The sequence below is a fragment of the Leuciscus leuciscus genome, assembly GCF_965113295.1.
Source record: "Leuciscus leuciscus genome assembly, chromosome: 1".
NCBI classification, from domain to species: Eukaryota; Metazoa; Chordata; class Actinopteri; order Cypriniformes; family Leuciscidae; genus Leuciscus; species Leuciscus leuciscus.
The window spans coordinates 36292011-36319930 of NC_138725.1; the positions used below are offsets into that span (position 1 = coordinate 36292011).

Below are 27920 nucleotides of genomic sequence, written 5' to 3' on the forward strand. Positions count from 1 at the left end.
GCAGGTCTGAAGTTAGAAGTACCCCCGATGAACATGATACAAAAATTTAAAATAATAGAAAATATACTATACTGTTACTGTAAAATATGACTGAAAATGAAGGAACTATCATGCAAGCCAGATGTTGTATTGAGTATTTTTTTTAAAGTTTAGAGGATTTAAGTTAATCTGTAAACATGAATTCATGTATGAAGTAAAAAATAAATAAATAAATAAATAAATAAAAATCTAGTACTATAGTCAAAATGAATCAACCCAGTATACTGAGTTAAATCAACCCATTATGTTGGGTTAAATAAACAACCCAATTTGCAGGGTAACATTAACCCAACATATGTTCTGACATATATTTACCCAGCCCATGAGTTGAAAACAACCCAAATTGGATTGTTTTTAACCCAGTGTTTTTTAGAGTGTATCTTGTTATTGCTGGCCTCTCTGAAATTGCCTACCCTACCTTTAACCTGTTAATTCACACAAAAAAGCAACAAAATGCCAGAGATGTGGTCTGGTAGGGAATACACACGCACTGATTCATTACACAATGGTGAGTGTGTGCAGGCGACCCTATTAAAGGATGAAGCAATAATAAATATTATGCAATTAGTTATTTGTATGGCTTCAAGAGCATCATCTCCAGAAGTGAGATCTCCAGAGAATAACCCAGCGACCTCTTATCGCCGGTAATCGCTTCGTATTTGCTTTAAAGGAGCGAGCGGCTCTTCAAGAAATAATCAAACTGAAGTTCACGCTTATTGTTGATATGAACCTCGTGAGTGATTTTCTGGAGCTGTATTTTTGCGCGCAGCGTCATAAATCACGGCTGATTCACGGTGGAGGTATGCAGACAGTAACAGTAAATCAAAAGCATCTGCCTGGAGGACCCAGTCATCTGTCATGTCACAGGCGCCGCCCATTTACATTTATTTACATTTAGCGCACAGCGCCTCATTACGCACAGGAAGTGGAGAGGGAAACGGCGTGAGGAGAGAACACAAATACTCATTTGATACACAAAAACTTTTGAAGGACAACACAGGACGGGACGCCAGAAACTTCAGATTCATTCCTGAAAAATCAAGGAGAACGGATTGATCAGGAAACACGGATAAACCTCAGTCACTTGGAAGGGCTTTCTTTTATGTGTACTGATGTTTTGTTTTTCCGTCAAGCAAATATTGACCTTTTTAATTCACAAATATTTGAATTAATATTTTGTTATGTTATATGATATTAATTATATTAATAATTGTTAATAACTATTCATATTTTGAATTCGTTTTTATATATATATATATATATATATATTTTTTTTTTATTTTTTATTTTTTTTTTATATATATATATATATTTTACTTATTCATTTTCATTTGAAAGTTTTTGTCATTTTGTTGTGTTTTAAATGTATTTGTTTGTAAATAATATCTATTTAGTAGCCTGTATTGTTATAGTTTTTATTCATATTTTGAATAAGTTTTTATATTTCTCTGTTCATTTTCAGTTTAAAGTTTTAGACATTTTATTGTGATTTTGTTTTATATATATATATATATATATATATATATATATATATATATATATATACACACACACATATGTACACACACACACACACGTACACACACATACATATACACTCACCTAAAGGATTATTAGGAACACCTGTTCAATTTCTCATTAATGCAATTATCTAATCAACCAATCACATGGCAGTTGCTTCAATGCATTTAGGGGTGTGGTCCTGGTCAAGACAATCTCCTGAACTCCAAACTGAATGTCAGAATGGGAAAGAAAGGTGATTTAAGCAATTTTGAGCGTGGCATGGTTGTTGGTGCCAGATGGGCCGGTCTGAGTATTTCACAATCTGCTCAGTTACTGGGATTTTCACGCACAACCATTTCTAGGGTTTACAAAGAATGGTGTGAAAAGGGAAAAACATCCCGTATGCGGCAGTCCTGTGGGCGAAAATGCCTTGTTGATGCTAGAGGTCAGAGGAGAATGGGCCGACTGATTCAAGCTGATAGAAGAGCAACTTTGACTGAAATAACCACTCATTACAACCGAGGTATGCAGCAAAGCATTTGTGAAGCCACAACACGCACAACCTTGAGGCGGATGGGCTACAACAGCAGAAGACCCCACCGGGTACCACTCATCTCCACTACAAATAGGAAAAAGAGGCTACAATTTGCACGAGCTCACCAAAATTGGACAGTTGAAGACTGGAAAAATGTTGCCTGGTCTGATGAGTCTCGATTTCTGTTGAGACATTCAGATGGTAGAGTCAGAATTTGGCGTAAATAGAATGAGAACATGGATCCATCATGCCTTGTTACCACTGTGCAGGCTGGTGGTGGTGGTGTAATGATGTGGGGGATGTTTTCTTGGTACACTTTAGGCCCCTTAGTGCCAATTGGGCATCGTTTAAATGCCACGGCCTACCTGAGCATTGTTTCTGACCATGTCCATCCCTTTATGACCACCATGTACCCATCCTCTGATGGCTACTTCCAGCAGGATAATGCACCATGTCACAAAGCTCGAATCATTTCAAATTGGTTTCTTGAACATGACAATGAGTTCACTGTACTAAAATGGCCCCCACAGTCACCAGATCTCAACCCAATAGAGCATCTTTGGGATGTGGTGGAACGGGAGCTTCGTGCCCTGGATGTGCATCCCACAAATCTCCATCAACTGCAAGATGCTATCCTATCAATATGGGCCAACATTTCTAAAGAATGCTTTCAGCACCTTGTTGAATCAATGCCACGTAGAATTAAGGCAGTTCTGAAGGCGAAAGGGGGTCAAACACAGTATTAGTATGGTGTTCCTAATAATCCATTAGGTGAGTATGTGTATATATATATATATATATATATATATATATATATATATATATATATATATATATATATATACACACACATACACTCACCTAAAGGATTATTAGGAACACCATACTAATATTTTTGTTTATATAAAGTTTTATATATATATATATATAACTATATATATATATATATATATATATATATATATATATATATATATATATATATAAACAAAAACCTTTTATGTTAGATACGATTAATCACGATACATTGAATATAATTTTTTTTTAAGTTAACATTTATTTTATTTTATTATGGTTTCAGTTTTAGATGATGATCATTAAAGACTCTCAGAGGCGATGACCTCACGTCAAACACAACAGCTTTCCTCAGATCTTCAGCTGTCGATACCAGCCGCTGTGAGCGTTATGGGCAAGCACTTGGCTCTTTAAATATTCAGAGACAAAGTCGTCCGGCCGCTAGTTATTGCCTGGAGTAAGTCTGAAACTTTAAAAGACATTGACAGACTCACTCAATAGACGTTTGTTCATGCATCTCGCTGTAGTCAGCCGAAACTCTACAGTTAAACAACAGCTGCTCAATACTGTTCTACATACATTAACGTGCGATTAAAAAGTGATTTTTCTCACTCAGTTTTGAAATGAAATGCGTTTGATGTGACATACTGTAGCTCTCAGAGCTGAAAACTGCCTCTCCAGTTCATTAACACTTAAACTAAACTGCTGAAACATCATTATGACATCACCATAACAAGAGCTTATTAACATATATGACCATCCACATTCAAATATCAACATTTATTCAGTATTTGACCAACAGTGTGAACATGAACAACAGCAACATACTGTTAGACATTCACAAACAATATAATTTAAGTCTTAAAGGTGCAGTATCAAGAGAAGTCGGTTTAACGGTCAGAGATTACAACTATAGTTTTGGTGCAACAAACCACACATATGTGATAGATCACACTCGATAAAAACTGAGCAAGACTTGAAAGAGACACAAAGGGTGAATCGATCACACACACACACACTCACACACACACACGCTCTGAAAAGAGTCTGACATGCCATTGCTCAGTCATGTTTGACGTTTGCAGCAGATGCTGTTCAATCACTCTGTCTCATTCATTTAGATAAAACACTATAAAACACTGAAGACAGAGCATCTGAGCTTTAACATGGTTACACACACGAACGCACAAATGATTGGTGTGCGAGTTAAACAGGTTTGAAGGTTTGTCATGATACCGAAACGTCTATAGTCAACAACAATGCTAGTGAAATTTCACGATTCTCAATGCCACAAAAAAAATCAATAATTATTGACAAAGTGAAGTATGATAAAAAAAAAATCATTCAATTATGAATTATTATCATTAATTATTATTAAAACAATGGCTTTCCAGTATTTCTGAATTAAGCCAACATTTCCAAGATTTTTTTAATGTATATATATATATATATATATATATATATATATATATATATATATATATATATATATTATACATGCATACATACATACATATACACACACACACACACACACTTATACATGCATCATGTCAAATATCAAAAAATAAAACCAGACAAAAATAGATCAAAGATAAAGATGAAGTAAGCAATACTGTTTCAAAAATTAAATATAATAAAAATCGAATAAAAAAATTAATTTAAATATTTTAGGATTATTTATTGTTTGAGGAAAATAAACAAAACAAAGAAATGTTTGTTGTGCTGATTTCAGGATTATTTTTTTTTTCAGGAAAATAAATAAAACAAAACAAAACAAAACAAAACAAAACATAACATAACATAACATTAGGCCTGTCACGATTATGAAATTTGGGTGACGATTAATTGTCTGCAAAATAATTGCGGTTATGCCGATTAATTGCCCGTTTTAGGGCTTTGGCGATTAATTGCCCGTTTTAGGGCTTTGGCGATTAATTGTCTGTTTTAGGGCTTTGTCATAATTTTTTTGTGTGCTTCATTCATTAAATAATTGTGATGAATTTAGTCCTTTGTAAGTTATCATTTTGCAGTGTAAGATTACAGTTTACACCTTTAAATATTAAATAAATGTATTCAATAGCTATGACAATTTTCTTAATAAACTTAATGTATTAATCAGCAGCAAAAGTAATTCTTGAAAAAATCTGCACCGTAATTTTATGAAATCTAAACATGTTGATAAAAACAAATGACAAATTACTATTAGTACTCTTATAAAATTAATTCATGTATTAATTACATTTTATTTATATATATGAATGTAAAGAATCATATCAACATTGATAATAATAATGTTTCTTGAGCATCAAATGTATGTACAGTATGTGTGTATGTATGTGTGTGTGTCTGTCTGTCTATCTACACACTATACACAAATAATATACAATTAAATTATGCTATTTTAAATGTATTGTGCAGCTTTAATGGGGCAACAAGATATGATATATACGAAAGAACAGAACAAGATAGGCTTTTAATAATCTTACAGTGCAAAAAAACCACGAAAATATGAAACACTTCAAAACAGAGCGGCACAAAGCACGTATGCGTTTCGCGGGTGCAGAATGATGTGCTCAAAGCAACATAGGGTCACTGCGCATGTAAAACTTCACTGCACAAAGCAAAGAAATGTCGAGCTCACAAATCCTAGGGTATATCTGTCCAACAGTTTATTGATCGTTTGTTTCTTCACAGTTTTAAATTCCAGTTATTGTGCGTTTGATGCCAATTCATAGTCCTTGTGCTGTGTGTGATCTAACAGGCACACGGTAGCGAGTCGTTTAGAAACAACAATTAACTCCAGCAAAATAAAATAATTTTATGCAAATCCACAGCCCTTTTTCTACAGATCAAGTATTATAAGGTAAATATATCATATTGGTGAGAGTTTCCTGTCGTAACCGGACGAGGCGCGCTGTTTGAATGCTGAATGGAGAATGATTGACAGCTGCAGAGGAGGGAAGACGAGTTTCCGTGAACTTTAATTTAACGATGTAAATATATTTCTGTCCCTCACATTAAGCTATGGAATGGCTCCAGATGACTTTGAATATATTGCTGGAAAACTTAATTAGTGCTTGTCTATTTCTTTTGGTCCATGACTCCCTTGTGCACCTGGCCTATAAAAGAGCGCAATAATCGCGGTTGTCTAAAACAATCGCGGTTAGATCAAATAATCGCGATCAGACGGTTATTTAATTATCGCGACAGGCCTACATAACATAACATAACATAACATAACATAACATAACATAACATAACATAAAATAAAATAAAATAAAATAAAATAAAATAAAATGTTTGTGCTGATTTCAGGTTTATTTACTTTTTTTAGAAAAATAATAATAATAATTTAAAAAAATAACTAAATAAAAAAAAAATACAAAAATATAAAACGATGAAGTAAACAATACTTAGAGTTTCAGGTATATATTAAAAACTTAATTTAATTAAATATTCAAGTTTATTTGTATAGCACTTTTCACAATACATATTGTTTCAAAGCAGCTTTACAGAAAATAACTGGTGCAACAGCTGACATGTGCTTTAAACATTGAAACAGTTTACATTCACTTCAGACACATCTGTCAACTTAGGACATTGCTTTCATATGACTATTTTGTAAACAATGGAACAAATACACAAATGTGCAGATATGAAAAAAACATGAACTTGATAAAGATGCCCTGACTGCTGACACTATATAAACACTAGCACAGGTATTTTATTTCAGTATCAACTTGGCGCCAAAGCACGGTTACTACTGACATATTTACACACGTGTGCATTTGCTCCATTATTTCCAGAACACGTATGAAAGTGATTCACACAGAATCTCCTGACAATTCCTCTCAAAAGAGCACAAACGAACATCTTCATGCGGTAAACTTCCATCACACACACTCTCCTCTCAGGAAAAGCTGACTGCACTATTTCTCTGTGGTGGAAAGTAGCCGATGTCAAAGTGATGAATGTGCGATGAGAACAGGAGCAAGAAAACACGACTTGCGCTCCAGAAACACACACACACACACAAACAAACAACACAACTGTGTACGAAGCCTCTAAAACTCGGACGCAACTGTAAATGTGAGTTTACTTTCTATCAGTGCTGTTGTGTATGTAACCGTGAGGTCACAATTAACTAGTATTTACCATCTGTGAGCCTCATCTGCCCTATTTCTTTCCTCTCAGAGGAGCGAAGGTTATATATATATCACCTGACACAGGTAATCACCTGTTGATCGTCCCTCAGGAAGAACTGCATTAAAACAGACGGAGAGAGACGCGTTCTGTTATCTCACTCACCGGGGAGAAGCTTTTTCAGTCGCTCTCGTACGTCACATGATGCTTCAGAGCTTCAAATCAAGCATTGTGCATGAGTTTTCACTGAAGACCTGCAGTCAGAATAATTAGTCCCGTGCCGACAGGAACACACGAGATGAGTTATGAGGGTCTCGAATTAAGTACATTACTGAAAGTACAGCCAGAACCGTTATCGACAGACGTACTGTACATCAGAATGTGCTGCAGGAAAAGCAGTGACGCATCTTTTCAACTAATTGTGATCCTCGCTGGTTTTATCCTCCATTAATCCCTTCTTAAAGGGAAAAGTTCACCAAAAAATTAAAATTATGTCATTAATTACTCGCACTCGTGTCGTTCTAAACCCGTAAGACTTTCGTTCATCTTCAGAACACAAATGAAGATCTTTGTGCTGAAATCTGAGAGCTTTCTGTCCATCCGTTGACAGCTACGCAACTGACTCTTTGACGCTTCAAAAAGTTAATAAAGAGATCGTAAAACTAATCCATATGAATTGAATGTTGAACACATTGAATTTAGGCTTTTATTCACATATAAACATTCATCAACTCACTAATCAGTTGTGGTAAACAGAAGCTCAAGCGAGTTCGCTTGATGTGCAAGAACCAATGAGGTACATTCTCATGTTACGCAGCACGTTTGAGCTTCAGCAAGAACCAATGATGTTCATTCTCGTGTTACGCTGCACGTTTGAGCTTCAGCAAGAACCAATGATGTTCATTCTCATGTTACGCAGCACGTTTGAGCTTCAGCAAGAACCAATGAGGTTCATTCTCGTGTTACACAGCACGTTTGAGCTTCAGCAAGAACCAATGATGTTCATTCTCATGTTACGCAGCACGTTTGAGCTTCAGCAAGAACCAATGAGGTTCATTCTCGTGTTACGCTGCACGTTTGAGCTTCAGCAAGAACCAATGATGTTCATTCTCATGTTACGCAGCACGTTTGAGCTTCAGCAAGAACCAATGAGGTTCATTCTCGTGTTACGCAGCACGTTTGAGCTTCAGCAAGAACCAATGAGGTTCATTCTCGTGTTACGCTGCACGTTTGAGCTTCAGCAAGAACCAATGATGTTCATTCTCATGTTACGCAGCACGTTTGAGCTTCAGCAAGAACCAATGATGTTCATTCTCGTGTTACGCTGCACGTTTGAGCTTCAGCAAGAACCAATGATGTTCATTCTCGTGTTACGCAGCACGTTTGAGCTTCAGCAAGAACCAATGATGTTCATTCTCGTGTTACGCAGCACGTTTGAGCTTCAGCAAGAACCAATGATGTTCATTCTCGTGTTACGCAGCACGTTTGAGCTTCAGCAAGAACCAATGATGTTCATTCTCGTGTTACGCAGCACGTTTGAGCTTCAGCAAGAACCAATGATGTTCATTCTCGTGTTACGCAGCACGTTTGAGCTTCAGCAAGAACCAATGATGTTCATTCTCGTGTTACGCTGCACGTTTGAGCTTCAGCAAGAACCAATGATGTTCATTCTCGTGTTACGCAGCACGTTTGAGCTTCAGCAAGAACCAATGATGTTCATTCTCATGTTACGCTGCACGTTTGAGCTTCAGCAAGAACCAATGATGTTCATTCTCGTGTTACGCAGCACGTTTGAGCTTCAGCAAGAACCAATGATGTTCATTCTCATGTTACGCTGCACGTTTGAGCTTCAGCAAGAACCAATGATGTTCATTCTCATGTTACGCAGCACGTTTGAGCTTCAGCAAGAACCAATGATGTTCATTCTCGTGTTACGCTGCACGTTTGAGCTTCAGCAAGAACCAATGATGTTCATTCTCGTGTTACGCAGCACGTTTGAGCTTCAGCAAGAACCAATGATGTTCATTCTCATGTTACGCTGCACGTTTGAGCTTCAGCAAGAAGCAATGAGGTTCATTCTCGTGTTACGCAGCACGTTTGAGCTTCAGCAAGAACCAATGAGGTTCATTCTCGTGTTACGCAGTACGTTTGAGCTTCTGCAAGAACCAATGAGGTTCATTCTCGTGTTACGCAGCACGTTTGAGCTTCTGCAAGAACCAATGAGGTTCATTCTCGTGTTACGCTGCACGTTTGAGCTTCAGCAAGAACCAATGAGGTTCATTCTCGTGTTACGCAGCACGTTTGAGCTTCAGCAAGAACCAATGAGGTTCATTCTCGTGTTACGCAGCACGTTTGAGCTTCAGCAAGAACCAATGAGGTTCATTCTCGTGTTACGCAGTACGTTTGAGCTTCAGCAAGAACCAATGAGGTTCATTCTCGTGTTACGCAGCACGTTTGAGCTTCTGCAAGAACCAATGAGGTTCATTCTCGTGTTACGCAGCACGTTTGAGCTTCAGCAAGAACCAATAAGGTTCATTCACGTGTTACGCTGCACGTTTGAGCTTCCGCAAGAACCAATGAGGTTCATTATCGTGTTACGCAGCACGTTTGAGCTTCAGCAAGAACCAATAAGGTTCATTCTCGTGTTACGCTGCACGTTTGAGCTTCCGCAAGAACCAATGAGGTTCATTCTCGTGTTACGCAGCACGTTTGAGCTTCAGCAAGAACCAATAAGGTTCATTCACGTGTTACGCTGCACGTTTGAGCTCCCGCAAGAACCAATGAGGTTCATTATCGTGTTACGCAGCACGTTTGAGCTTCAGCAAGAACCAATGAGGTTCATTCACGTGTTACGCTGCACGTTTGAGCTTCTGCAAGAACCAATGAGGTTCATTCTCGTGTTACGCAGCACGTTTGAGCTTCAGCAAGAACCAATAAGGTTCATTCTCGTGTTACGCTGCACGTTTGAGCTTCAGCAAGAACCAATGAGGTTCATTCTCGTGTTACGCTGCACGTTTGAGCTTCAGCAAGAACCAATGAGGTTCATTCTCGTGTTACGCAGCACGTTTGAGCTTCAGCAAGAACCAATGAGGTTCATTCTCGTGTTACGCAGCACGTTTGAGCTTCAGCAAGAACCAATGAGGTTCATTCTCGTGTTACGCAGCATGTTTGAGCTTCAGCAAGAACCAATGAGGTTCATTCTCGTGTTACGCTGCACGTTTGAGCTTCTGCAAGAACCAATGAGGTTCATTCTCGTGTTACGCAGCACGTTTGAGCTTCAGCAAGAACCAATGAGGTTCATTCTCGTGTTACGCAGGTTTGGTTGAGCTTCTGGTTATGTTTGCTAATCAATGTTTATATGTGAATAAAAGCCTAAATTCAATCTGTTCATCATATAAAAGGAGACAGAAAGGGACAGAAAGCTCTCCGATTTCATCAAAAATATCTTCATTTCTGTTCTGAAGATGAACTAAAGTCTTTTTTTACTAATAGAATTAAAGTAATGACAGAATTTTCATTTTTTGGGTGAACTAATCCTTTTAATAACTTTTTTTTTTAACGTTTTTAAGATTAACTATTAGTAGCTTTTAGTAGTCAAAGTAGGCTGCCAAAACGTAATAATTAACCAAATAATAGTCAGACTCGGTGAAAGAACAGAAAGCACGAGAGGACGAACGTTTTGACCTCAGTGGCCTTAAACTGAACCGCCGGACCGCACGGATCTTTTCCCTCCCGCATTCACGAGGAAACTTTCCGTAATGAGATGGGAACAATCTGCCGACGCTCCGGCTGCCATGTTGTGTTTAATGGTATCACAGATTGTGCAAGCGAAGCGTTACTCTACAACAATGATGCTGACACAGACAGACAGATGCCAAACGCTGATGGTTACGAGCCTCTCGCTCGACACACGCAGATAAAACACAAACACCGCGCTTCTTGACAGCGACCTGCCGTTAATCTGATCGACTGACGACCTTTGATGAATAATCTGAGGATGCTAAAGTTGATGAATGACTGGAAAGAAGAAGGATGGAGATAAAGAAGAACCGACAGCAGACGGATCACAGATATCTGTGTGGAGACACTGCTGTCATACTAGCATGAGGTCTAGCTCACATTATAGATTAATCTGCTCGAGAACCGCCCACTTACAGTAGATGAGATCACATGACTGACATGCAAAATGACCATCCACAGCTCACTTTTTCATCTAAAGTTTAGGAGCGGATTTGAAAACAAACAAAACTTGGAGAGCAATAAAGAAATAGAGGGAGCAAAATTCTGAGCTGGACAATTCATGGCTGTGTGTTTGAACTGAACTGGTCACTGCAAACCGGAAGTTGAAGTAGAATTTGAATTGGACTGGCAGGAAGAGACATTTCTTTAATTATAATTCAAAGAAACTATCTATCTATCTATCTATCTATCTATCTTTCTAGTTATATCCTATCTATCTATCTATCTATCTATCTATATCCTATCTATCTATCTATATCCTATCTATCTATCTATCTATATCCTATCTATCTATATCCTCTCTATCTATCTATCTATCTATATCCTCTCTATCTATCTATCTATCTATATCCTATCTATCTATCTATCCATCTATCTATCTAGTTCTATCCTATCTATCTATCTATCTATCTCCTATCTATCTAGTTCTATCCTATCTATCTATCTATCTATCTATCTATCTATCTATCTAGTTCTATCTTATCTATCTATATCCTATCTATCTATCTATCTATCTCCTATCTATCTAGTTCTATCCTATCTATCTATCTATCTATCTATCTAGTTCTATCTTATCTATCTATATCCTATCTATCTATCTATCTATCTATCTATCTATCTATCTATCTATCTCCTATCTATCTAGTTCTATCCTATCTATCTATCTATCTATATCCTATCTATCTAGTTCTATCCTATCTATCTATCTATCTTATCTATCTATATCCTATCTATCTATCTATCTATCTCCTATCTATCTAGTTCTATCCTATCTATCTATCTATCTATCTATCTATCTAGTTCTATCTTATCTATCTATATCCTATCTATCTATCTATCTATCTATCTCCTATCTATCTAGTTCTATCCTATCTATCTATCTATCTATCTATCTCCTATCTATCTAGTTCTATCCTATCTATCTATCTATCTTATCTATCTATATCCTATCTATCTATCTATCTATCTATCTCCTATCTATCTAGTTCTATCCTATCTATCTATCTATCTATCTATCTAGTTCTATCTTATCTATCTATATCCTATCTATCTATCTATCTATCTATCTCCTATCTATCTAGTTCTATCCTATCTATCTATCTATCTATCTATCTAGTTCTATCTTATCTATCTATATCCTATCTATCTAGTTCTATCCTATCTATCTATCTATCTATATCCTATTTATCTAGTTCTATCCTATCTATCTATATATCTATCTATCTATCTATCTATCTCCTATCTATCTAGTTCTATCCTATCTATCTATCTATCTATCTATCTAGTTCTATCTTATCTATCTATATCCTATCTATCTATCTATCTCCTATCTATCTATCTATCTATCTATCTAGTTATATCCAATCTATCTATATCCTATCTATCTATCTATCTATCTGCTCCCTCAAGAACATTTTATGACTTCTCTGCTCTACATATGTACATTAAGACGTTTGAAGGCCAAAAAATGGATAAGAAACAGCTTTAAAAACATGTCAGTGGGCAGTAGATAATTTGCCAATACCTGTTCTCTCCTCGTCTCCATCACTCTTTCTTTTTCTCTCAGTCTCTTTATCTTGCCCTGTCTCTTCCCCTCCTAAAGCTGAGCTTTGACTGATAGTCTTTTCATTTCTGTCTGTGTCAGTGAAGAAAGTAAACATATGGTCCACCGACATTTATGTTTTATTAATCATTTTCTTAGATAAGTGAATTTACTGAAGGCTACCAGTAAAGCTAGGCAACTAAGTTTATTTGATTCATTAACAATATTTTCACAGCATGGCTTCTTCACATGGACAGTTACTATAAATTACAATTACATGAATCACGTAAATTAGGCCTATTTTCAATTAAAAATGGCGAAATTATACAAAAGTTTATTAGTTTGCCAGATTCGTTTTGTCGGTCATTTAACATTTCTGTCCTAAAACAGCTGTCAAATATGAAATTTGCATTGCGCTGGGATTGGTTCTCATCTATCTATCGGGACGCTTTGTCCAGCCAACATCCAAAAGTTTTTCTTGTCAAGCTTAGTTTTTTTTTTGTTAAAATTAGTCATTTATTTGAATTCATTTTAATTCTACTTCATTAAAATTTTTTTTTTTAATGTCAATTCTGTATTCTGTTTGATAAATCAATTCAAATTCAATAAAAAAAATGAATTCTGAGTGTCACACAACCCTGCAAAGCACAATATAACTAAGTCGTGCTCAATGAAAGTTTTTTAATGTTCACAAAATAGCAGATCTGCTGATTCAGCCTGAGCTCATTAGTATTCATATACATGATGTTTACATTTATTTTGACCAATTTGCATCCACACTAAAACACACAATATGAATGTACTGACAGCATCTAAAACAAAGTAATATTCACAACATACAAAGCTATAGAAAATCATCTGCATAAATCTAAATATTATATCAATATTTTTGACACATCTAGGGTCATATTTCACATCAAAAGAAAAGAAAGAAATTAGATATTTTGCATACGCTTATTTTTAGAATTAAGATTTTAGTACAATATTTTCATGACAATTTAGCACATTTACCTAGAAATTACTCATATTTAGACCAATTTATATAAAAAAAAAAGCATGCAGTGCCTAACAACACCATTTATCTCTGACTACAGACAGCAACCCCCCAGCACACCTTATCGCTTTAAAATATCTGATCAGGACGCCGCAAACACCTGCAAGCACTCAGAGAAAAACACATCGCCCTGTTTGAAGGACTAATCGAGCTTTAGAGAGAATCAGAGAGAGAAAGTGAGTGATGGAGGACGAGCACATACAGGAATCCATTTAAAAAAAACAGCATGATTCAAGATGCAAAAGCAGCACATATTAAAGCAGCTCGGAGCTTATTACATGTTCGCTTTCACACAGAAACCAATTTACTTTCCATTGATCGTTTGTCGGGCAATTAGATTTCCATCGACGCTAAAGTGAGAGAGAGCTTGGGTCAGCGGTGCTTTCGACGCTTCAGACGTCCAAGCGTTTCAGCGCTGCTTCCGGATAACAAATAACTCTCTGCGCATGAAAAAGTCCCCCAGCCTCAGATTATGTATCCGTCTTTATTTCCGATATTAGCTCTTTCTTTCTGCAAACTTGGCTGATTTTCTAAATTGTGTGTTATCGACTGATCCAGCAGCTCTTCAGGCAGGGCCTGCGGGGCGGCACGTGGACCCGAGCCAGCGCTTGTAACCATTAGTCTGTTCAAAGTCCCGGGCACGGATCCACCGCGAGCTCGGTAACACTGCAAGCGGAAACCCAGATACCCCAGAACCACAGGCCGGGGCCCGATTCAAAGATGTGACCGATCAGAGTCAGTCAAGGTCAGACGGGCACCACGGGAAAAGTGCACGAGACCGACCGCTTCAACCACAGATGAAACGACCCGAGCCGCTCCTGAGGATTGACGCTGGCGTGATATCGGGGTATCCGTTTCCTCGTGAGTCCTGGGGAAAAGCCGATCCTCACGTTTCACATTTAGAGCGCTTGAACGAACCCAGTAAAGTTACCCAGAGGAAGATTGTCCTCGCTCTTAATGGAGGACTCATTTACGTATCAACTTGAGGCATAAAAATAAACTCAAATTCAGAAGGTGTCGTACAGTAAAATGAATGCCAATAGCAGCTCAGATCATTTGATCAAGGGAGGATTTGATGAGAAACATTTGATTCTGAGGTCACTGGTATTCATACATATCATTTGCATGTATTTTTTGTACATTTGCATGTACATCGAAACAACGAACAATTACAACTATAATAATAATATAAATTATATTATATCAAATATATATATATATAAATTATATAAATATAATAGGTTACTTTGTGTTGAAATTATAATGTGGTAGCATTAAACACATTTAATTAATTTTATTGATTAAATAATAAAAGCAACCTCATATTAAAGGTGCTCTAAGTGATGCCGGGAGTGTTGACATTCGAATTGTTGTCAAACAAAATTTGTGGAGCCTGTGGTGTTGAGAGTGTTAGTGTTGAGAGACCACGTTTTTTTACAACACTGTTAGTGTTGATACAACACTGTTAGTGTTGAGAGACCGCGGTTTTTTTACAGTGTGTTCAGGGGACAGGCAGCTAGCGGATAGTGAGGAGATGTTTGCTGTATGTGACAAAAAATGTTTTGGCCTAAAAAACGCGTGACATCACTTAGAGCACCTTTAATAAAAAAAAAACGAAAATGTACGAAAATGTGCTAAAATCATACTTTACGAACAGTACAAATACTTACAATTACTAATGAATCACATCTTTGATTGTGAACGTTGGTGTCTAAACTAATCTGAGCACAGTTTGAGACATTGGTGAGATCTCCAGAGAAGACACATGTGAGATTACTGGGGTCTATAGAAACACCTGAAATTAGTGTTGTAGTCAAGATCACCTAAACTAAGACTAATACAAGACCAAGACCAGTGTGTGTTGTGACCAACAAGACCAAGACTTTGAGGGGTTGAGACCAAGTCAAGATCAAGACCAGTGTGTGTCGAGACCAAGATGAGACCAAAACCAGTATGTGTCGAGACCAATACAAAATCAAGACCAGTGTGTGTTGAGACCAAGACGAGACCAAAACCAAGGCAGGGCGAGACCGAGTCAAGACCAAGAATAAAATTAATTGCATGTTTTCAATTTTGCTCATTTGTGAAAACGTCTCTCTTGCTCTTGTGATATTGCTTAATTATCTCATATGTAATCATATAAAAATTAAAATCTCAAACAAGAACTTTTTGGCACTCATATTTTGAATTTAGTGGGCATTTGTATCAATTTTGGTGACCATTTTGACAATGCCTTGTTGATTTTTGACCTGGCACAACAGTAACAAAATAAATCAAATTAGAAATAAGTTGATTGCATTTGAAGTTTTACATCCAATCGAAATACTGATGTTACCCAATAAATCAAACAAAGCACCAGCAATTGAGTGATATCCCCGCAGCTGTGGTGTTGAAATAAAATCCACAGTCCTCTTAGCCTGAGACCAAGACAAGACCAAATACAAATGTGGTCGAGACCAAGACAAGACCATGACCTTGACTTTCTGGAGTACAACAACACTACTTGAAATGCAGGAGACTTTGAATTTTGCTGTCGAGAAGAAACTAGACAAGGAGAAATTAAAGATATTTCATTTACATTTAGCAGACGCTTTAATCCAAAGGAGGAACAAAAGCAAACTGTCAAAGAGCCAACAATATCCATAATACACAATGCAGTTTTTCAGCCACTGTTTGTGATGTTTACCAGGTGTTTACACGCCGTTATAACTCCTCGAGTGGAGGACTTTCAACTTTCACCATGGCGGATTTTGACAAATGCCTCTCAACCCCTTGCGCTCTTCAGACAAATGTAACGGTTAAACTCAAACGCTTAATTTCCGCCTCTGTTGACTGCGGGCAGCGGCCATTAATCAGCGCGGCTTTTGGGGCGCGACGCTCGAGCCTGCTAACAGCCAGATGCTGGCGGCTGTCGGCTCAATCCATCAGCCGTGATTGGAGAACGAAAAGGTTCAGGAGTTTCGAGTCGCGCCCACGTCGAGAGACTAATTGCCCGCCGCGGTGGGCGTCGAGGTGTTTTACCGAAACACCAACCCTCTGCTTTGCATTCTGGGTATTATTCAAAGACGCCTCAACATCAGATGACAGATTATGGAGGCCAAGCTCCGCCCCTTTCTATAAAGGCGGGGCTTGGAGTGAGGTAATGCAAGGTTTTATAACAGTAGAGATAAAATTCTAAATCACATGCAAAAAAATAAATAAAGACTTGATTGCTTCTGGTTTGAAGAAGTGTATTGACTAAATCTCAGTTGCTGGCAATGACCATAAACATCAAGGCCGCTTTAATCTTAACCAATGGGTGCTTCCGCTGTTTCTCTACTACGAAACGCAGACTTTTCACGATCCAAAATTAATCCTGTCCTGCAGGACTCTGAAATGTCACAGTACAGAAGTTAAACAGGTTGCAAATTATGTTTTATGGTGATTTAACCCCATGTTTTTCAGGGAAACTGGTCAAGTAATTCATTAAAGCAAGTCAATTAGGATAAAAGCATCTGCTAAATGATCGCTTACTGCGTTAGCAATTAAGAAGCTTGATTTGCATGGCTCTATTACAGTCCAATCAAATTGCATGCTCTTTTGAAGTGGATTCTGATTGGCTCATTCTGTCTTGATCTCACCAGCGGCAACAATGAAAAAGCCAAATGTGTCTTTAATTTGTGCTTGCGAGGCATTTAAGCTAAAACTGCAGAACTTTGAAAGTGAACTTCGTTATAAAAATGGCTGTGTGAAGGATGACTTTGTGAACGTTCTGGAGAACATGAAACATCTGCCTGCAGCATTAAGAGCCTCTGAGATCTGCTGTTTTAAACCTCGCTCCTGATTGTGCAGGAACTCAATTAGGCATTAGTTTGAGCATGTGCAGAAGAGATCCAGCAGGGAGCGTTGTTGAGTTTGAGGACACACAATTATAAAGCAAGACTGTAACAGAAAAAGCATGACCCAGAAAACCCTAGAAACATCCTAACAACCATGTGCATATAGTCAAGTCATCACATTTATTTTTATATCGCTTAATACAATAGGCCTACAGATTGTTTCAAAGCAGCTCAACAGGAAAATAATGATTCAATGATGCAAACATAGTGCAGAAAACAGTGATGTCATCCATTCAAATATTTCCAGTGCAGTCAAATCAATAATATTGTTGAATATTGAGTGTCCCCAACAAAGCAAGCCAGAGGTGACAGTGGTAAAGAACCCAAACTTCATCAGGTGACAGAAATAGAGGGGAAAAAAAACCTGGGAGAAACCAGGCTCAGTTAAAGGAACAGACTGAAGCCAAACAAAGCAACTTGTGTATGCAATCAGCATGTTAGAATGATTTCTGAAGGATCATATGGAAGGACACTGAGGACTGGAGTAATGATGCTTTGCAAAGGCAAATACCATTTATATTTATTCTGTTCCATCCCATTCTATGGAAAGGAATGGACTGGAATAAAATGGAATGGATTGGACTGGACTGGATTGAAATGAAATGAAATTGACAGGACTGGAATAAAATGAAATGGACTGGACTGGAATAAAATGGACTAGACTGAACTGGACTGGACTGGAATTGACTGGACTGTAATAAAATGGACTGGATTGGACTGGACTGGAATATAGAATAGCAGTGGTATGATGTTCACAGAGAGCTGCTGCACTAGCAGGACTGCCGGTCTGTTTGCATTGGTGTGTGTGGCACGTCAAGCGCTGGCTGCTTGTTACCGGTCAGCTCCGTCTGTATCGGGTCAGGAGGTCAGCGTGTAGCGGGTCACAGTGAACATCATGATCTGCCACACTGCGTGACCGGAGAGCACTGATGAACACTGCTGGCGCTCATGTTTACGAGACTCAACTCTGGCCGCGGTCCGTGCCAGGCATGCAAACACACATCGACTGCCACACGCCTCACTGAACACTGAGGGGCTTCCCCAGACGCCAGAGGCCAAATCAGACACTATATACTGTATATACATCCATTTTATATCATTTAAATTAACACCTCTACCTTTGTTCAAGGGAAGATTTTGCTGACATGCTCGGTTTCAACTTAACCTCCGTTGTACAATCTGGGTCATGAAATTGCACACGCAGACAGCTGAAGCAGGATAAACGTGGTGCATCTCATAATAAGGACTATATATGAATGCATGAGCTGAGAGCCAGACAGGAAGTCCGTCTGTCACATTTGGAGCACTTAGATCCAATAATCGCTCCATCACTGGGAACATGAAACCATGATGAATTTAGTTTCATTCTGATGCGTGTAAATGGTGCCGAGGCTGAACCCAGGTGACAGAAAACTACTCAAAGTGCAAACGCCTGTGGTGATCAGATGCTAATCTATATCCGCTAGAGAAGTCTAGTCCCTCTGGCTGACCAGCTAAACTAGTTTCACATCAGATCGGATGCCTTCAGACAGAGACGTGTGACGCGTTTTAATCAGGAAGCTCATAACTAGTGATGTGGCGCCAAAAATGTGGCGCTTTAAGGAAAGAGCTCTTGCTTTTCTGACATAAAAGAGTTTGACGGTACAAAATGTGCTTTTAAACTTCCTCTCCAAAACACTTACTGTACGCATTAAGTTTAAAACCGCAAATAGCCGGTTTGATTCTAACAGTCAGAGAAATCTCTTTGAAATGAGACGCATCTACTTGAGAAGCAACAGGGCTAGTTCAACCCGAAAACTGTAATTTCTGTCATTAACTCCTCACCCTCATGTCGTTCCAAAACGGAAGACTTTCATGTTCAGAAACACGTTTGTTTTAATAAAACACAGCTTTAATACTAGAGTATTTTGTCAGTTGTTGTTTTTTTAACTGTAAAACCCAACAAGTTAAGTTAACCCATATCATTTGAGAAAATGCCTTACACCATTCAAGTTTAAAAACAATATTTATGATGGGTATAGAGAACTTTCTTAACATAAATTAAACTGTGTAGCTAAAACTGAATTGAGTAAAACCATTCAAATTAAATTAAAAAGAACTAATTCATTAGTAATTAACTAATGTCACTTGGAAAGAGACTTTACTTTTTAAATCAGTAAAAATTTCACAGCATAAAAAACACGTGAACCACGAGCTGAAGCAGGATGTTTTTACAATTATACTGAAAGGTTTTTATTCACAAAAAAAGTTTTTAAGATAAACAGGTTTTGATCAGGTTGATCATTTATAGGCCTTAGAAATTTGCATATCAAATACGATACTGCAGGTTTTATTGGATTAAACTCGTCACGAAATCGAAGTTGCGCTAGTCTTTTCTTCTCTATTGTGTCGTATATCCAAGTAAAACACTTCTGGAACAATAACTAATGTTGGGCGGGGCTTGATTTTGTTCATGGGGAATTGATTGGATGGTTGTGGTTTGCTATTGGCTGATCACATGTGATTGACAGGTTGCCCCGCCCTCGTCATCAGAGAAGAGAAGAGAAGAGAAGAGAAGAGAAGAGAAGAGAAGAGAAGAGAAGAGAAGAGAAGAGAAGAGAAGAGAAGAGAAGAGAAGAGAAGAGAAGAGAAGAGAAGAGAAGAGAAGAGCTGCAAGAGGGAGGGGAAGTTATTGTGATTAAAGATTAAGAGGCACATGAATAAAAAAAAAATTTAATCTGTAATGATGTGCACAGAAAAATAATGCATCATAAATACTACAACATTCCATTTAAAAAAAAAAACTAGAATCTACTGTAACTCATTCAGTTTGAATAATGCTTAATATAATCAGTTATTGAGTTCATAAAACTTGTATATATTAAGTGCTATTAACTTTTAGTAAATTGCACTACTGGGTTTTACAGTTAAAAACAAGTAAAAAAAACATGTCAGTGCCGTGATACAAAACTCACTAAGTAATTTTTTTTTACATTTTTTAAAAATAAAGATTTTTTAAAAATCATTTTATTGGAAAACAAGTCAAGAGAGACTAATTAAAAAATATAGGGGTGAAACGATCATGAGAATCCAAATTAGACTGTTTTTGGTACAAAAATCATTAACTAACACTATAAGTGGACATCAGAACAGAACAAAACGTCAGATTGCAGAATGAATAAATGAAGGCGTGAGTGACTCAGGAGGAGAGTTTCACCGGAGTGTGTGTGTGTGTGTGTGTGTGTGTGTGTGTGTGTGTGTGTGTGTGTGTGTGTGTGTGTGTGTGTGTGTGTGTGTGTGTGTGTGTGTGTGTGTGTGTGTGTGTGTGTGTGTGTGTGTGTGTGAGAAACACCATCAGGGGTTTCCCTCTCCTCCATCCCTCTGCCTTTTCTAGATTAAAACAGAGTGAGCGAGAGAAAGCTTTGGGCTGAATGAGGAATCTCTCTCCTTCTCCCTCTCTCTCTCTCCTCCCTCTCTCTCTCCTCTCTCTCTCTCTCTGCAGATTTATAGGGCCCTCTAATGGACTCTAGAGAAAAACCCCTCCGTCAGCGAGTCTCTCCGTCCACTCCTCCACACAGACACTGCATGCCTCTCTTTCTCCTTTCTAAAGCTACTCTTTCTCTCTCTCAGGTAACATTCTCCACTCCTGCTGGGTACAATTATCTGTTTTCACATCTATTTTGTAACCAATTCAAATGTGACCGTAACCAAATACTGTTATTAAACCATTTCAATTATAGATGAAGTGCTAACAAGTTCTGATTCAGTATTAATGTCGAAGTGCTACCTATTCAGAATACAATATCGTCACACTAGAGCTTTATTCTGCTGCTTATTTCCAGAGTTGGTAAGTAGCAGTGGTAATTTTAATAAAGTTTCTTTAGTCATTGGGCCTGAACCACTGCAGTGAAACCACACTTACTGTGTGTCGGCCGTGGATTCAGGGAACAATTATTAGCTATTTTGCACGCACTCCACTCCAAACGCAGTCTTCATTTCAAAAGCTTTATTTTCCTAACATTTCTAAATTAAGTTCAGAATTAAAAAAAATTAAATAATATCCAACCAAAGTGGTAAAAAAAAAAAAAAACTGAGTAACCATACTAAATAATAAAAAGAAAAATAATAATAATAATAATAATAATAAACAAATACATAACATATAATAAATAAACCCCAATGTAACAGTTATTATAGACAAACGGCTACAATACCTGAGCTCAAACACATTGATTTCACAGCTCTGGACTCTAACTGGATGATGACTGGTGACTCGTTCGCTTTTAATTCTACAAATGTATTTGAGGAGAAGCATCTGAGACAAATTCGATACTACAATAGGTTTTAGTCATTTACTGAGTTATGAATGAATGAGCAGCCTCTGACACAGTGTGTGTGTGTGTGTGTGTGTGTGTGTGTGTGTGTGTGTGTGTGTGCGCGCGTGTGTGTGTGTGTGTGTGTGTGTGTGTGTGTGTGTGTGTGTAGGAGGCTGTGGAAGTTCAGTTTCATGAATAAATGCTGGAGTTTCCTTATAAACACAGCAGTCAATACAACACAGGAATATAAATCAAGCTCTGCTGCCTGCTGACAGATATTCAACACCATCAATCCTGACACACACACACAAACACACACACAGTTTTTGAGAGTACGTTCAGTCAGAATCATTCACAAGTACACAGAATAGGTGTTTGTGGAGCAACACAGAGATTGTGACATGTACTTGAACTTGTTTCATAACAAGTGATTTCACAAATCACACTTAAAATCACACTTAAGTAGAAAATATTTCTTTTTGCAATAAAAATGCAAAGTATTAGCAGTAGGCATGTCAAACCCACCACTACCTTGGTCTCAAATAGATGAAGTTAAAGATACAGTAATGAACTGGATTTATATCTGAGTGCTGTTACTGTAAAATTATGTTTTATTATGTCTTATTAACTGAGAAATATATGCAATTCTTTATTAATAAAATTGACTATAGGCTATAGACTATATAGACTATATATTATATAGACTATAATTTAACCTTTTAAATAAAGCATGATCGATAGCATCAGGGTTACTTTAGAACTATAGATATACTGTATAAACTAAAAAAAGTAACATTATGTTTTTAGATTTTCTATTTTCATTTTAACGTTAGTTAAAGTTTTAGTAATTTTGATGTGCGTTTTTGTAAAAAAATTAAAATAATAATAAATATATATATGTATATATGTGTATATATATGTATGCATGCATGTATGTATGTATGTATGTATGTATGTATGTATGTATGTATGTATGTATGTATGTATATATATATATATATATATATATATATATATATATATATATATAGTTAAGTTTATTCAGTTTTGGTTATTTTAGTACTTCCATTCAAATTAAACAAAAAGTGAGAAATGGTGCCTTGGAAACCATTTAAGTATTTTTTATGGTTTTAGTTTTAGTTAACAATAATAACACTAAATAGCATATTAGTTTTTGCTGTTATATCAAAGAGAATTGAATGAAATTTCATCAACTACTAAAATGCTTGTATGGCAACATCCCTAGTTTACACAATTAATAAAAAAATAAAAAAAGTTTTTTTACTCTAGTATAGAAATATCAAGGCAACATAAATGCCCTTAAAACAGGGTGTGTGTGTGTGTGTGTGTGTGTGTGTGTGTGTGTGTGTGTGTGTGTGTGTGTGTGTGTGTGTGAGAGAGAGAGAGAGAGAGGGAGAGAGAGAGAGAGAGAGAGAGAGAGAGAGAGAGAGAGAGAGAGAGAGAGAGAGAGAGAGAGAGAGAGAGAGAGAGAGAGAGAGAGAGAGAAAGTGCATAAAAAGTGAGTTTAATTGGGTTTTGAGGCCAAGTAATAACCACTTAAGTTTGCAAACAAGTTCCTGGTGGCTTGATAAATGTGCTTAATTTAAAAATAACCTTGTTACTCCAATTTAAGCGTGGAAAAGCAGGGAGATTTGAGCCTATTTACAGTTATTAAGCAGCCAATGAGGGCGACAAAATGAATCCTGTCCAGATATTCACTGCAATTCATCAATTACTCAAACGCGCAGAAACGTTGTGAGGGATCCGAGAGTCTGAACACCCCAGAGGGCCGAACGGGATATTAGCTGATCCGTCTTACGGGAATCCTCGCGGACAGAAACCTCACAATGACTGAACGCCAACAAAAGAGCAGTTTTCATGCAAACACAACACCAGTGTTTGTTCTCATCACTGACCTGTCCAGAGGGGAATATCCATGAACTGAGCGCTTGATGAAGAGGGTTGCGGTGTCTCCACACACACTTACACTGATCCTGAAACACACACACAAGAATGAATCATGTGGGATAAACATCCATCTGACAGCAGGACACTCGATATCTGAACAATCCTCAACAATTAGTATTTACATTTCAAAGGTTTGGGGTCAGTAAGACTAGTTTTAAATATTATATTATATTATATTATACTCTAATCTATTTTATTCTCTTCTACTCTATTCTATTTTATTCTATTCTACTCTATTCTATTTCATTCTATTCTACTCCATGTTCTACTCTACTCTACTCTATTCTGAACTACTCTATTTTATTCTATTCTGCTAAATTTTCTACTCTATTCCATTTTATTCTACTCTATTCTGCTCTACTCTATTCTACTCCATTTTCTACTCTGCTCTACGCTATTCTATTTTATTCTGTTCTGCTCCATTTTCTACTATATTCTATTTTATTCTATTCTACTCCATTTTCTACTCCACTCTACTCTACTCTCCAAGGCTGCATTTATTTGATCAAAAATCAAATATTACTGTAAAAACAGTAATATTGTGAAATGTTATTACAATTTAAAATAGCTGTTTTCTATTTAAATATATGTTAAAATGTAATTTATTCCTGTGATCAAAAATGAATTTTCAGCATCATTACTCCAGTCTTCAGTGTCACATGATCCTTCAGAAATCAAATATGATGATTTGATGTTCAAGAAACATTTATTATTATTATCATGTTGGAAATAGTTGTGCTGATTAATATTTTAAGATTTTTCAGGATTATTTGATGAATAGAAAGTTCAAAAGAACAGCATTTATTTGAAATAGAATGTTTTGTAACAATATAAATGTCTTTACTGTCACTTTTGATCAATTTACTGCTTCCCTGCACACTATTAGTGAGGTATGAGGAGTTGCTGCCAATATAGGGTGTTTCTGATCAGTTATTACGCTTGTTAGGATATTTTCTCAGAAGGCAGCTGACTATTTAGTCACTGGAAAAGAAAACAACTCACTAGGGTTTGGAGCAAAGCGTAAAATATTGCGAATACAAGCAACTTTGCATTTAAAGGATTCGGAGTGTAAAAAGGTAAAGCAGAACCTACTTCAACATAAACCTAAAACAAAAAAAACAAAAAAAAAACATATATTTATATATAGGGTCTTGCACACCTAAATAGGTGCGTTGGAAACACTACAAAAAATAAATCCCACACACTACTTAAAGGGTTAAAACCATCACATTGATATTTGAATGAGCAAGGTTTCAGGCAATCAGCCTTCCTCTGGCTTTTCGTGTATAGAAATATAAAAGAACAATCCGGAAAGCAATCAAAAGCATCTCTACTGAAGGCGTTTCCATGCCTGATCAATGCTAAACATCACTACAACTCCCAAAACCTGTGTGTGTAAGACTATGGACACATGGTTGAGACTGTGTAGGGTTTTCTGTCTCATTTGCATAATTTAATTGCATTTTATTATTCGCCCCTGCATTATATGAGGCGTGCATGGCTCTCTCTGCACTAATGTCTGGAGTGACTGAGGTCGTGGAGCACGTCCTGCTCTTAACCCCTTAATGGAGTCATTAATCTGGACGAATGCACCGAACACACAGAGGAAGAGGATGAAGAGTTAACATGCACTGCTTATGGGACACCAATGCATTTAAATTACACGCAGATACGTGTGTGTGTGTGTGTGTGTGTGTGTGTGTGTGTGTGTGTGTGTGTGTGTGTGTGTGTGTGTGTGTGTGTGTGTGTGTGTGTGTGTGTGTGTAAACTATTCACACTTAGGCTACGTCAAAAAAAAAATGTTTTCATTTCGTTTTCATTTAAAAATGCTCTCCGTCCACACTCGTGTTTCAGTGTGGATGAGAAACTTTTGAAAAACGTCTGAAAACGCTAAATTCACCTTTTCTGCGCATGTGTAAAACCTCACAAAAGCTCACTGAGATGATACAGAGGGAAAAATGAATAATAAAGTTGTCGCGCAAAAATATCTCAGCATTCACTGATTCACCAGGTCGCACTCACTCACTATTATATGTTTGGTCTAAAACGCTAAAACTGCTCTCATGTTTTTCCACAGGACAGCAAATGTGAGTAAATTCTTTCATCTTTTGCAGGACTGTGATATGAAGAGTGAGCAAAGTAACGTATTTTTGCAACGGTGTGAAAGTGAATAGCACATAACAGGCACAATACCGGTATAAACATGAATATCTATTGGTACAATATGCGTCACATGACTAAACTTACGTCATCGTTTTTGAGTTTGACGGTCCACACTACAACACGAAAACACCGTTTTCAAATTTATCCACTTTGGAGAGCGTTTTCAAAAAGCTTTGTTTTCATTCATTAAAATGCCCAAAACAGAGAGAAAAAGATGCGTTTTCAAACCAAAACGTATCATTGTGGACGAGGCCTTGAACACACAAGTTGACTTATAGGACCAGGGATGTAGTGGAGGCTAAACGCACGTAAACGCCGTTTGCGCACCTCCCAAAATTCGGAAATAGCGTTTATCCACCTCTAAATTGCACGCTATTTGAGCGGACTTTGCTTTTCCAGTGCGTGATCACCGATCGGTACATGATTCGAGCATTTGGGCCGTTAACGACAGCAGAACGCGCAGCGCAAACACGGAGCGGAACATTGAGCAGAGAGTGCAGCGCGCCGACACACACACACACGGAACAAAGATAATGGCGCACACACAGTGCGGAAAAGACACGCTCGTGAAGTTACTAAACAAGCTGCGCGAGAAAGAAACCTGATCGGCGAACACGGAGGGGCGGGACGGCATATTTTCGGCCTTTTCAATAGCAGCAGCAACAGGAAATCATTAAAACGAGGCAAAAAAAAAGTGATTTTTACAAAAAAATTCATTACAGGCATCTGGTTTAATGTAAGGAGCATGTCGAAACCCAACTGTACAAGAGCTTCAGAGGGTATCAAGCATGCACCAGGTTAAAGACTTTTCCCTCTACAGGGAAACACTGATCCACATTTATCTGACATATTATAGACCAAACAACTAATCGATTAATCGAGAAAATATTCAACAGATTAATCGACTATGAAAATAATACCAAATCATTATGTACAAGTGCATTGCATTTGAAGCCCTGGATATAAGCCTCCCTCTCGATCTCTCTTAAATATTTTTGTTCTCTCTGTTTTGTCATTTAGTAAATATTATTCCTTCTCGAGTCTCTTTAACAAGAACTTAGATTAATGTATGAATTGAATAGTGATTGTGTGACCTATGATGAGTGAACAACCAGTGATACCCTTGGTAGTACCATCAAATGATGGCCTATAGCGATGTCATCAGGATACACATACACCGGTAGGCAGTGGCTCACCTTACCGGGTGACCATGTCGTGGTCCACCAGAATTTATAGTTAACCCACCTCTTTTTTTACCACTAAACCTCTGTATAGGATGCATCTGAACTGGAACAAAACTGGTCTGGAAAACAAACCCGGAAGCATCTTAAAGAAATTCTGGCTAAGGTAATCTAAAGAGGCAAAAAAAAAAAAAAAGCCTGAATCCTCCAAGGCTGAAAGAAACAGCACACATTTTTTTTTTTTCCAGGGTGAAGAAGCCATCTTCATGAACGAAACCAGTCTGAAATAACTACAACACTCCCTCTAACTGATTAAAAATACATAATGCGGATATCACCACTTGACAATAAGACGCCCCAAATTCATCCTGAGCTGCAGAAACACTTCCAGCTACTGCAGAAAGTCAAACTGGGTCACTGTCTGCGGGTTATCTGAGGAGACACACACACACACACACACACACACACACACACACACACGCATCTGCTCTTCAGAGACGCCCCAGGTCAGAAGTTCATCACCTTCATTGCGCTCAGGTTAAATATGATTAATATTGTATATATTCATGGGATTTTTATCA

General features: G+C 37.4%; 1 protein-coding gene across 2 annotated transcripts in view; it reads right to left on the reverse strand.

Annotated features, from left to right (window-relative positions):
• rbfox3b (RNA binding fox-1 homolog 3b) overlaps positions 1-24025 on the reverse strand; it is a 207159-nt gene extending 183134 nt beyond the window's left edge. For both annotated transcript variants that reach the window (XM_082164859.1, XM_082164857.1), the window contains exon 1: positions 23944-24025. In XM_082164859.1, coding sequence (XP_082020985.1) covers positions 23944-23965 — 22 coding nt within the window. In that variant the 5' untranslated portion in view covers positions 23966-24025. The remainder of the gene's footprint in view (positions 1-23943) is intronic.
• Positions 24026-27920: the final 3895 nt, after the last annotated feature.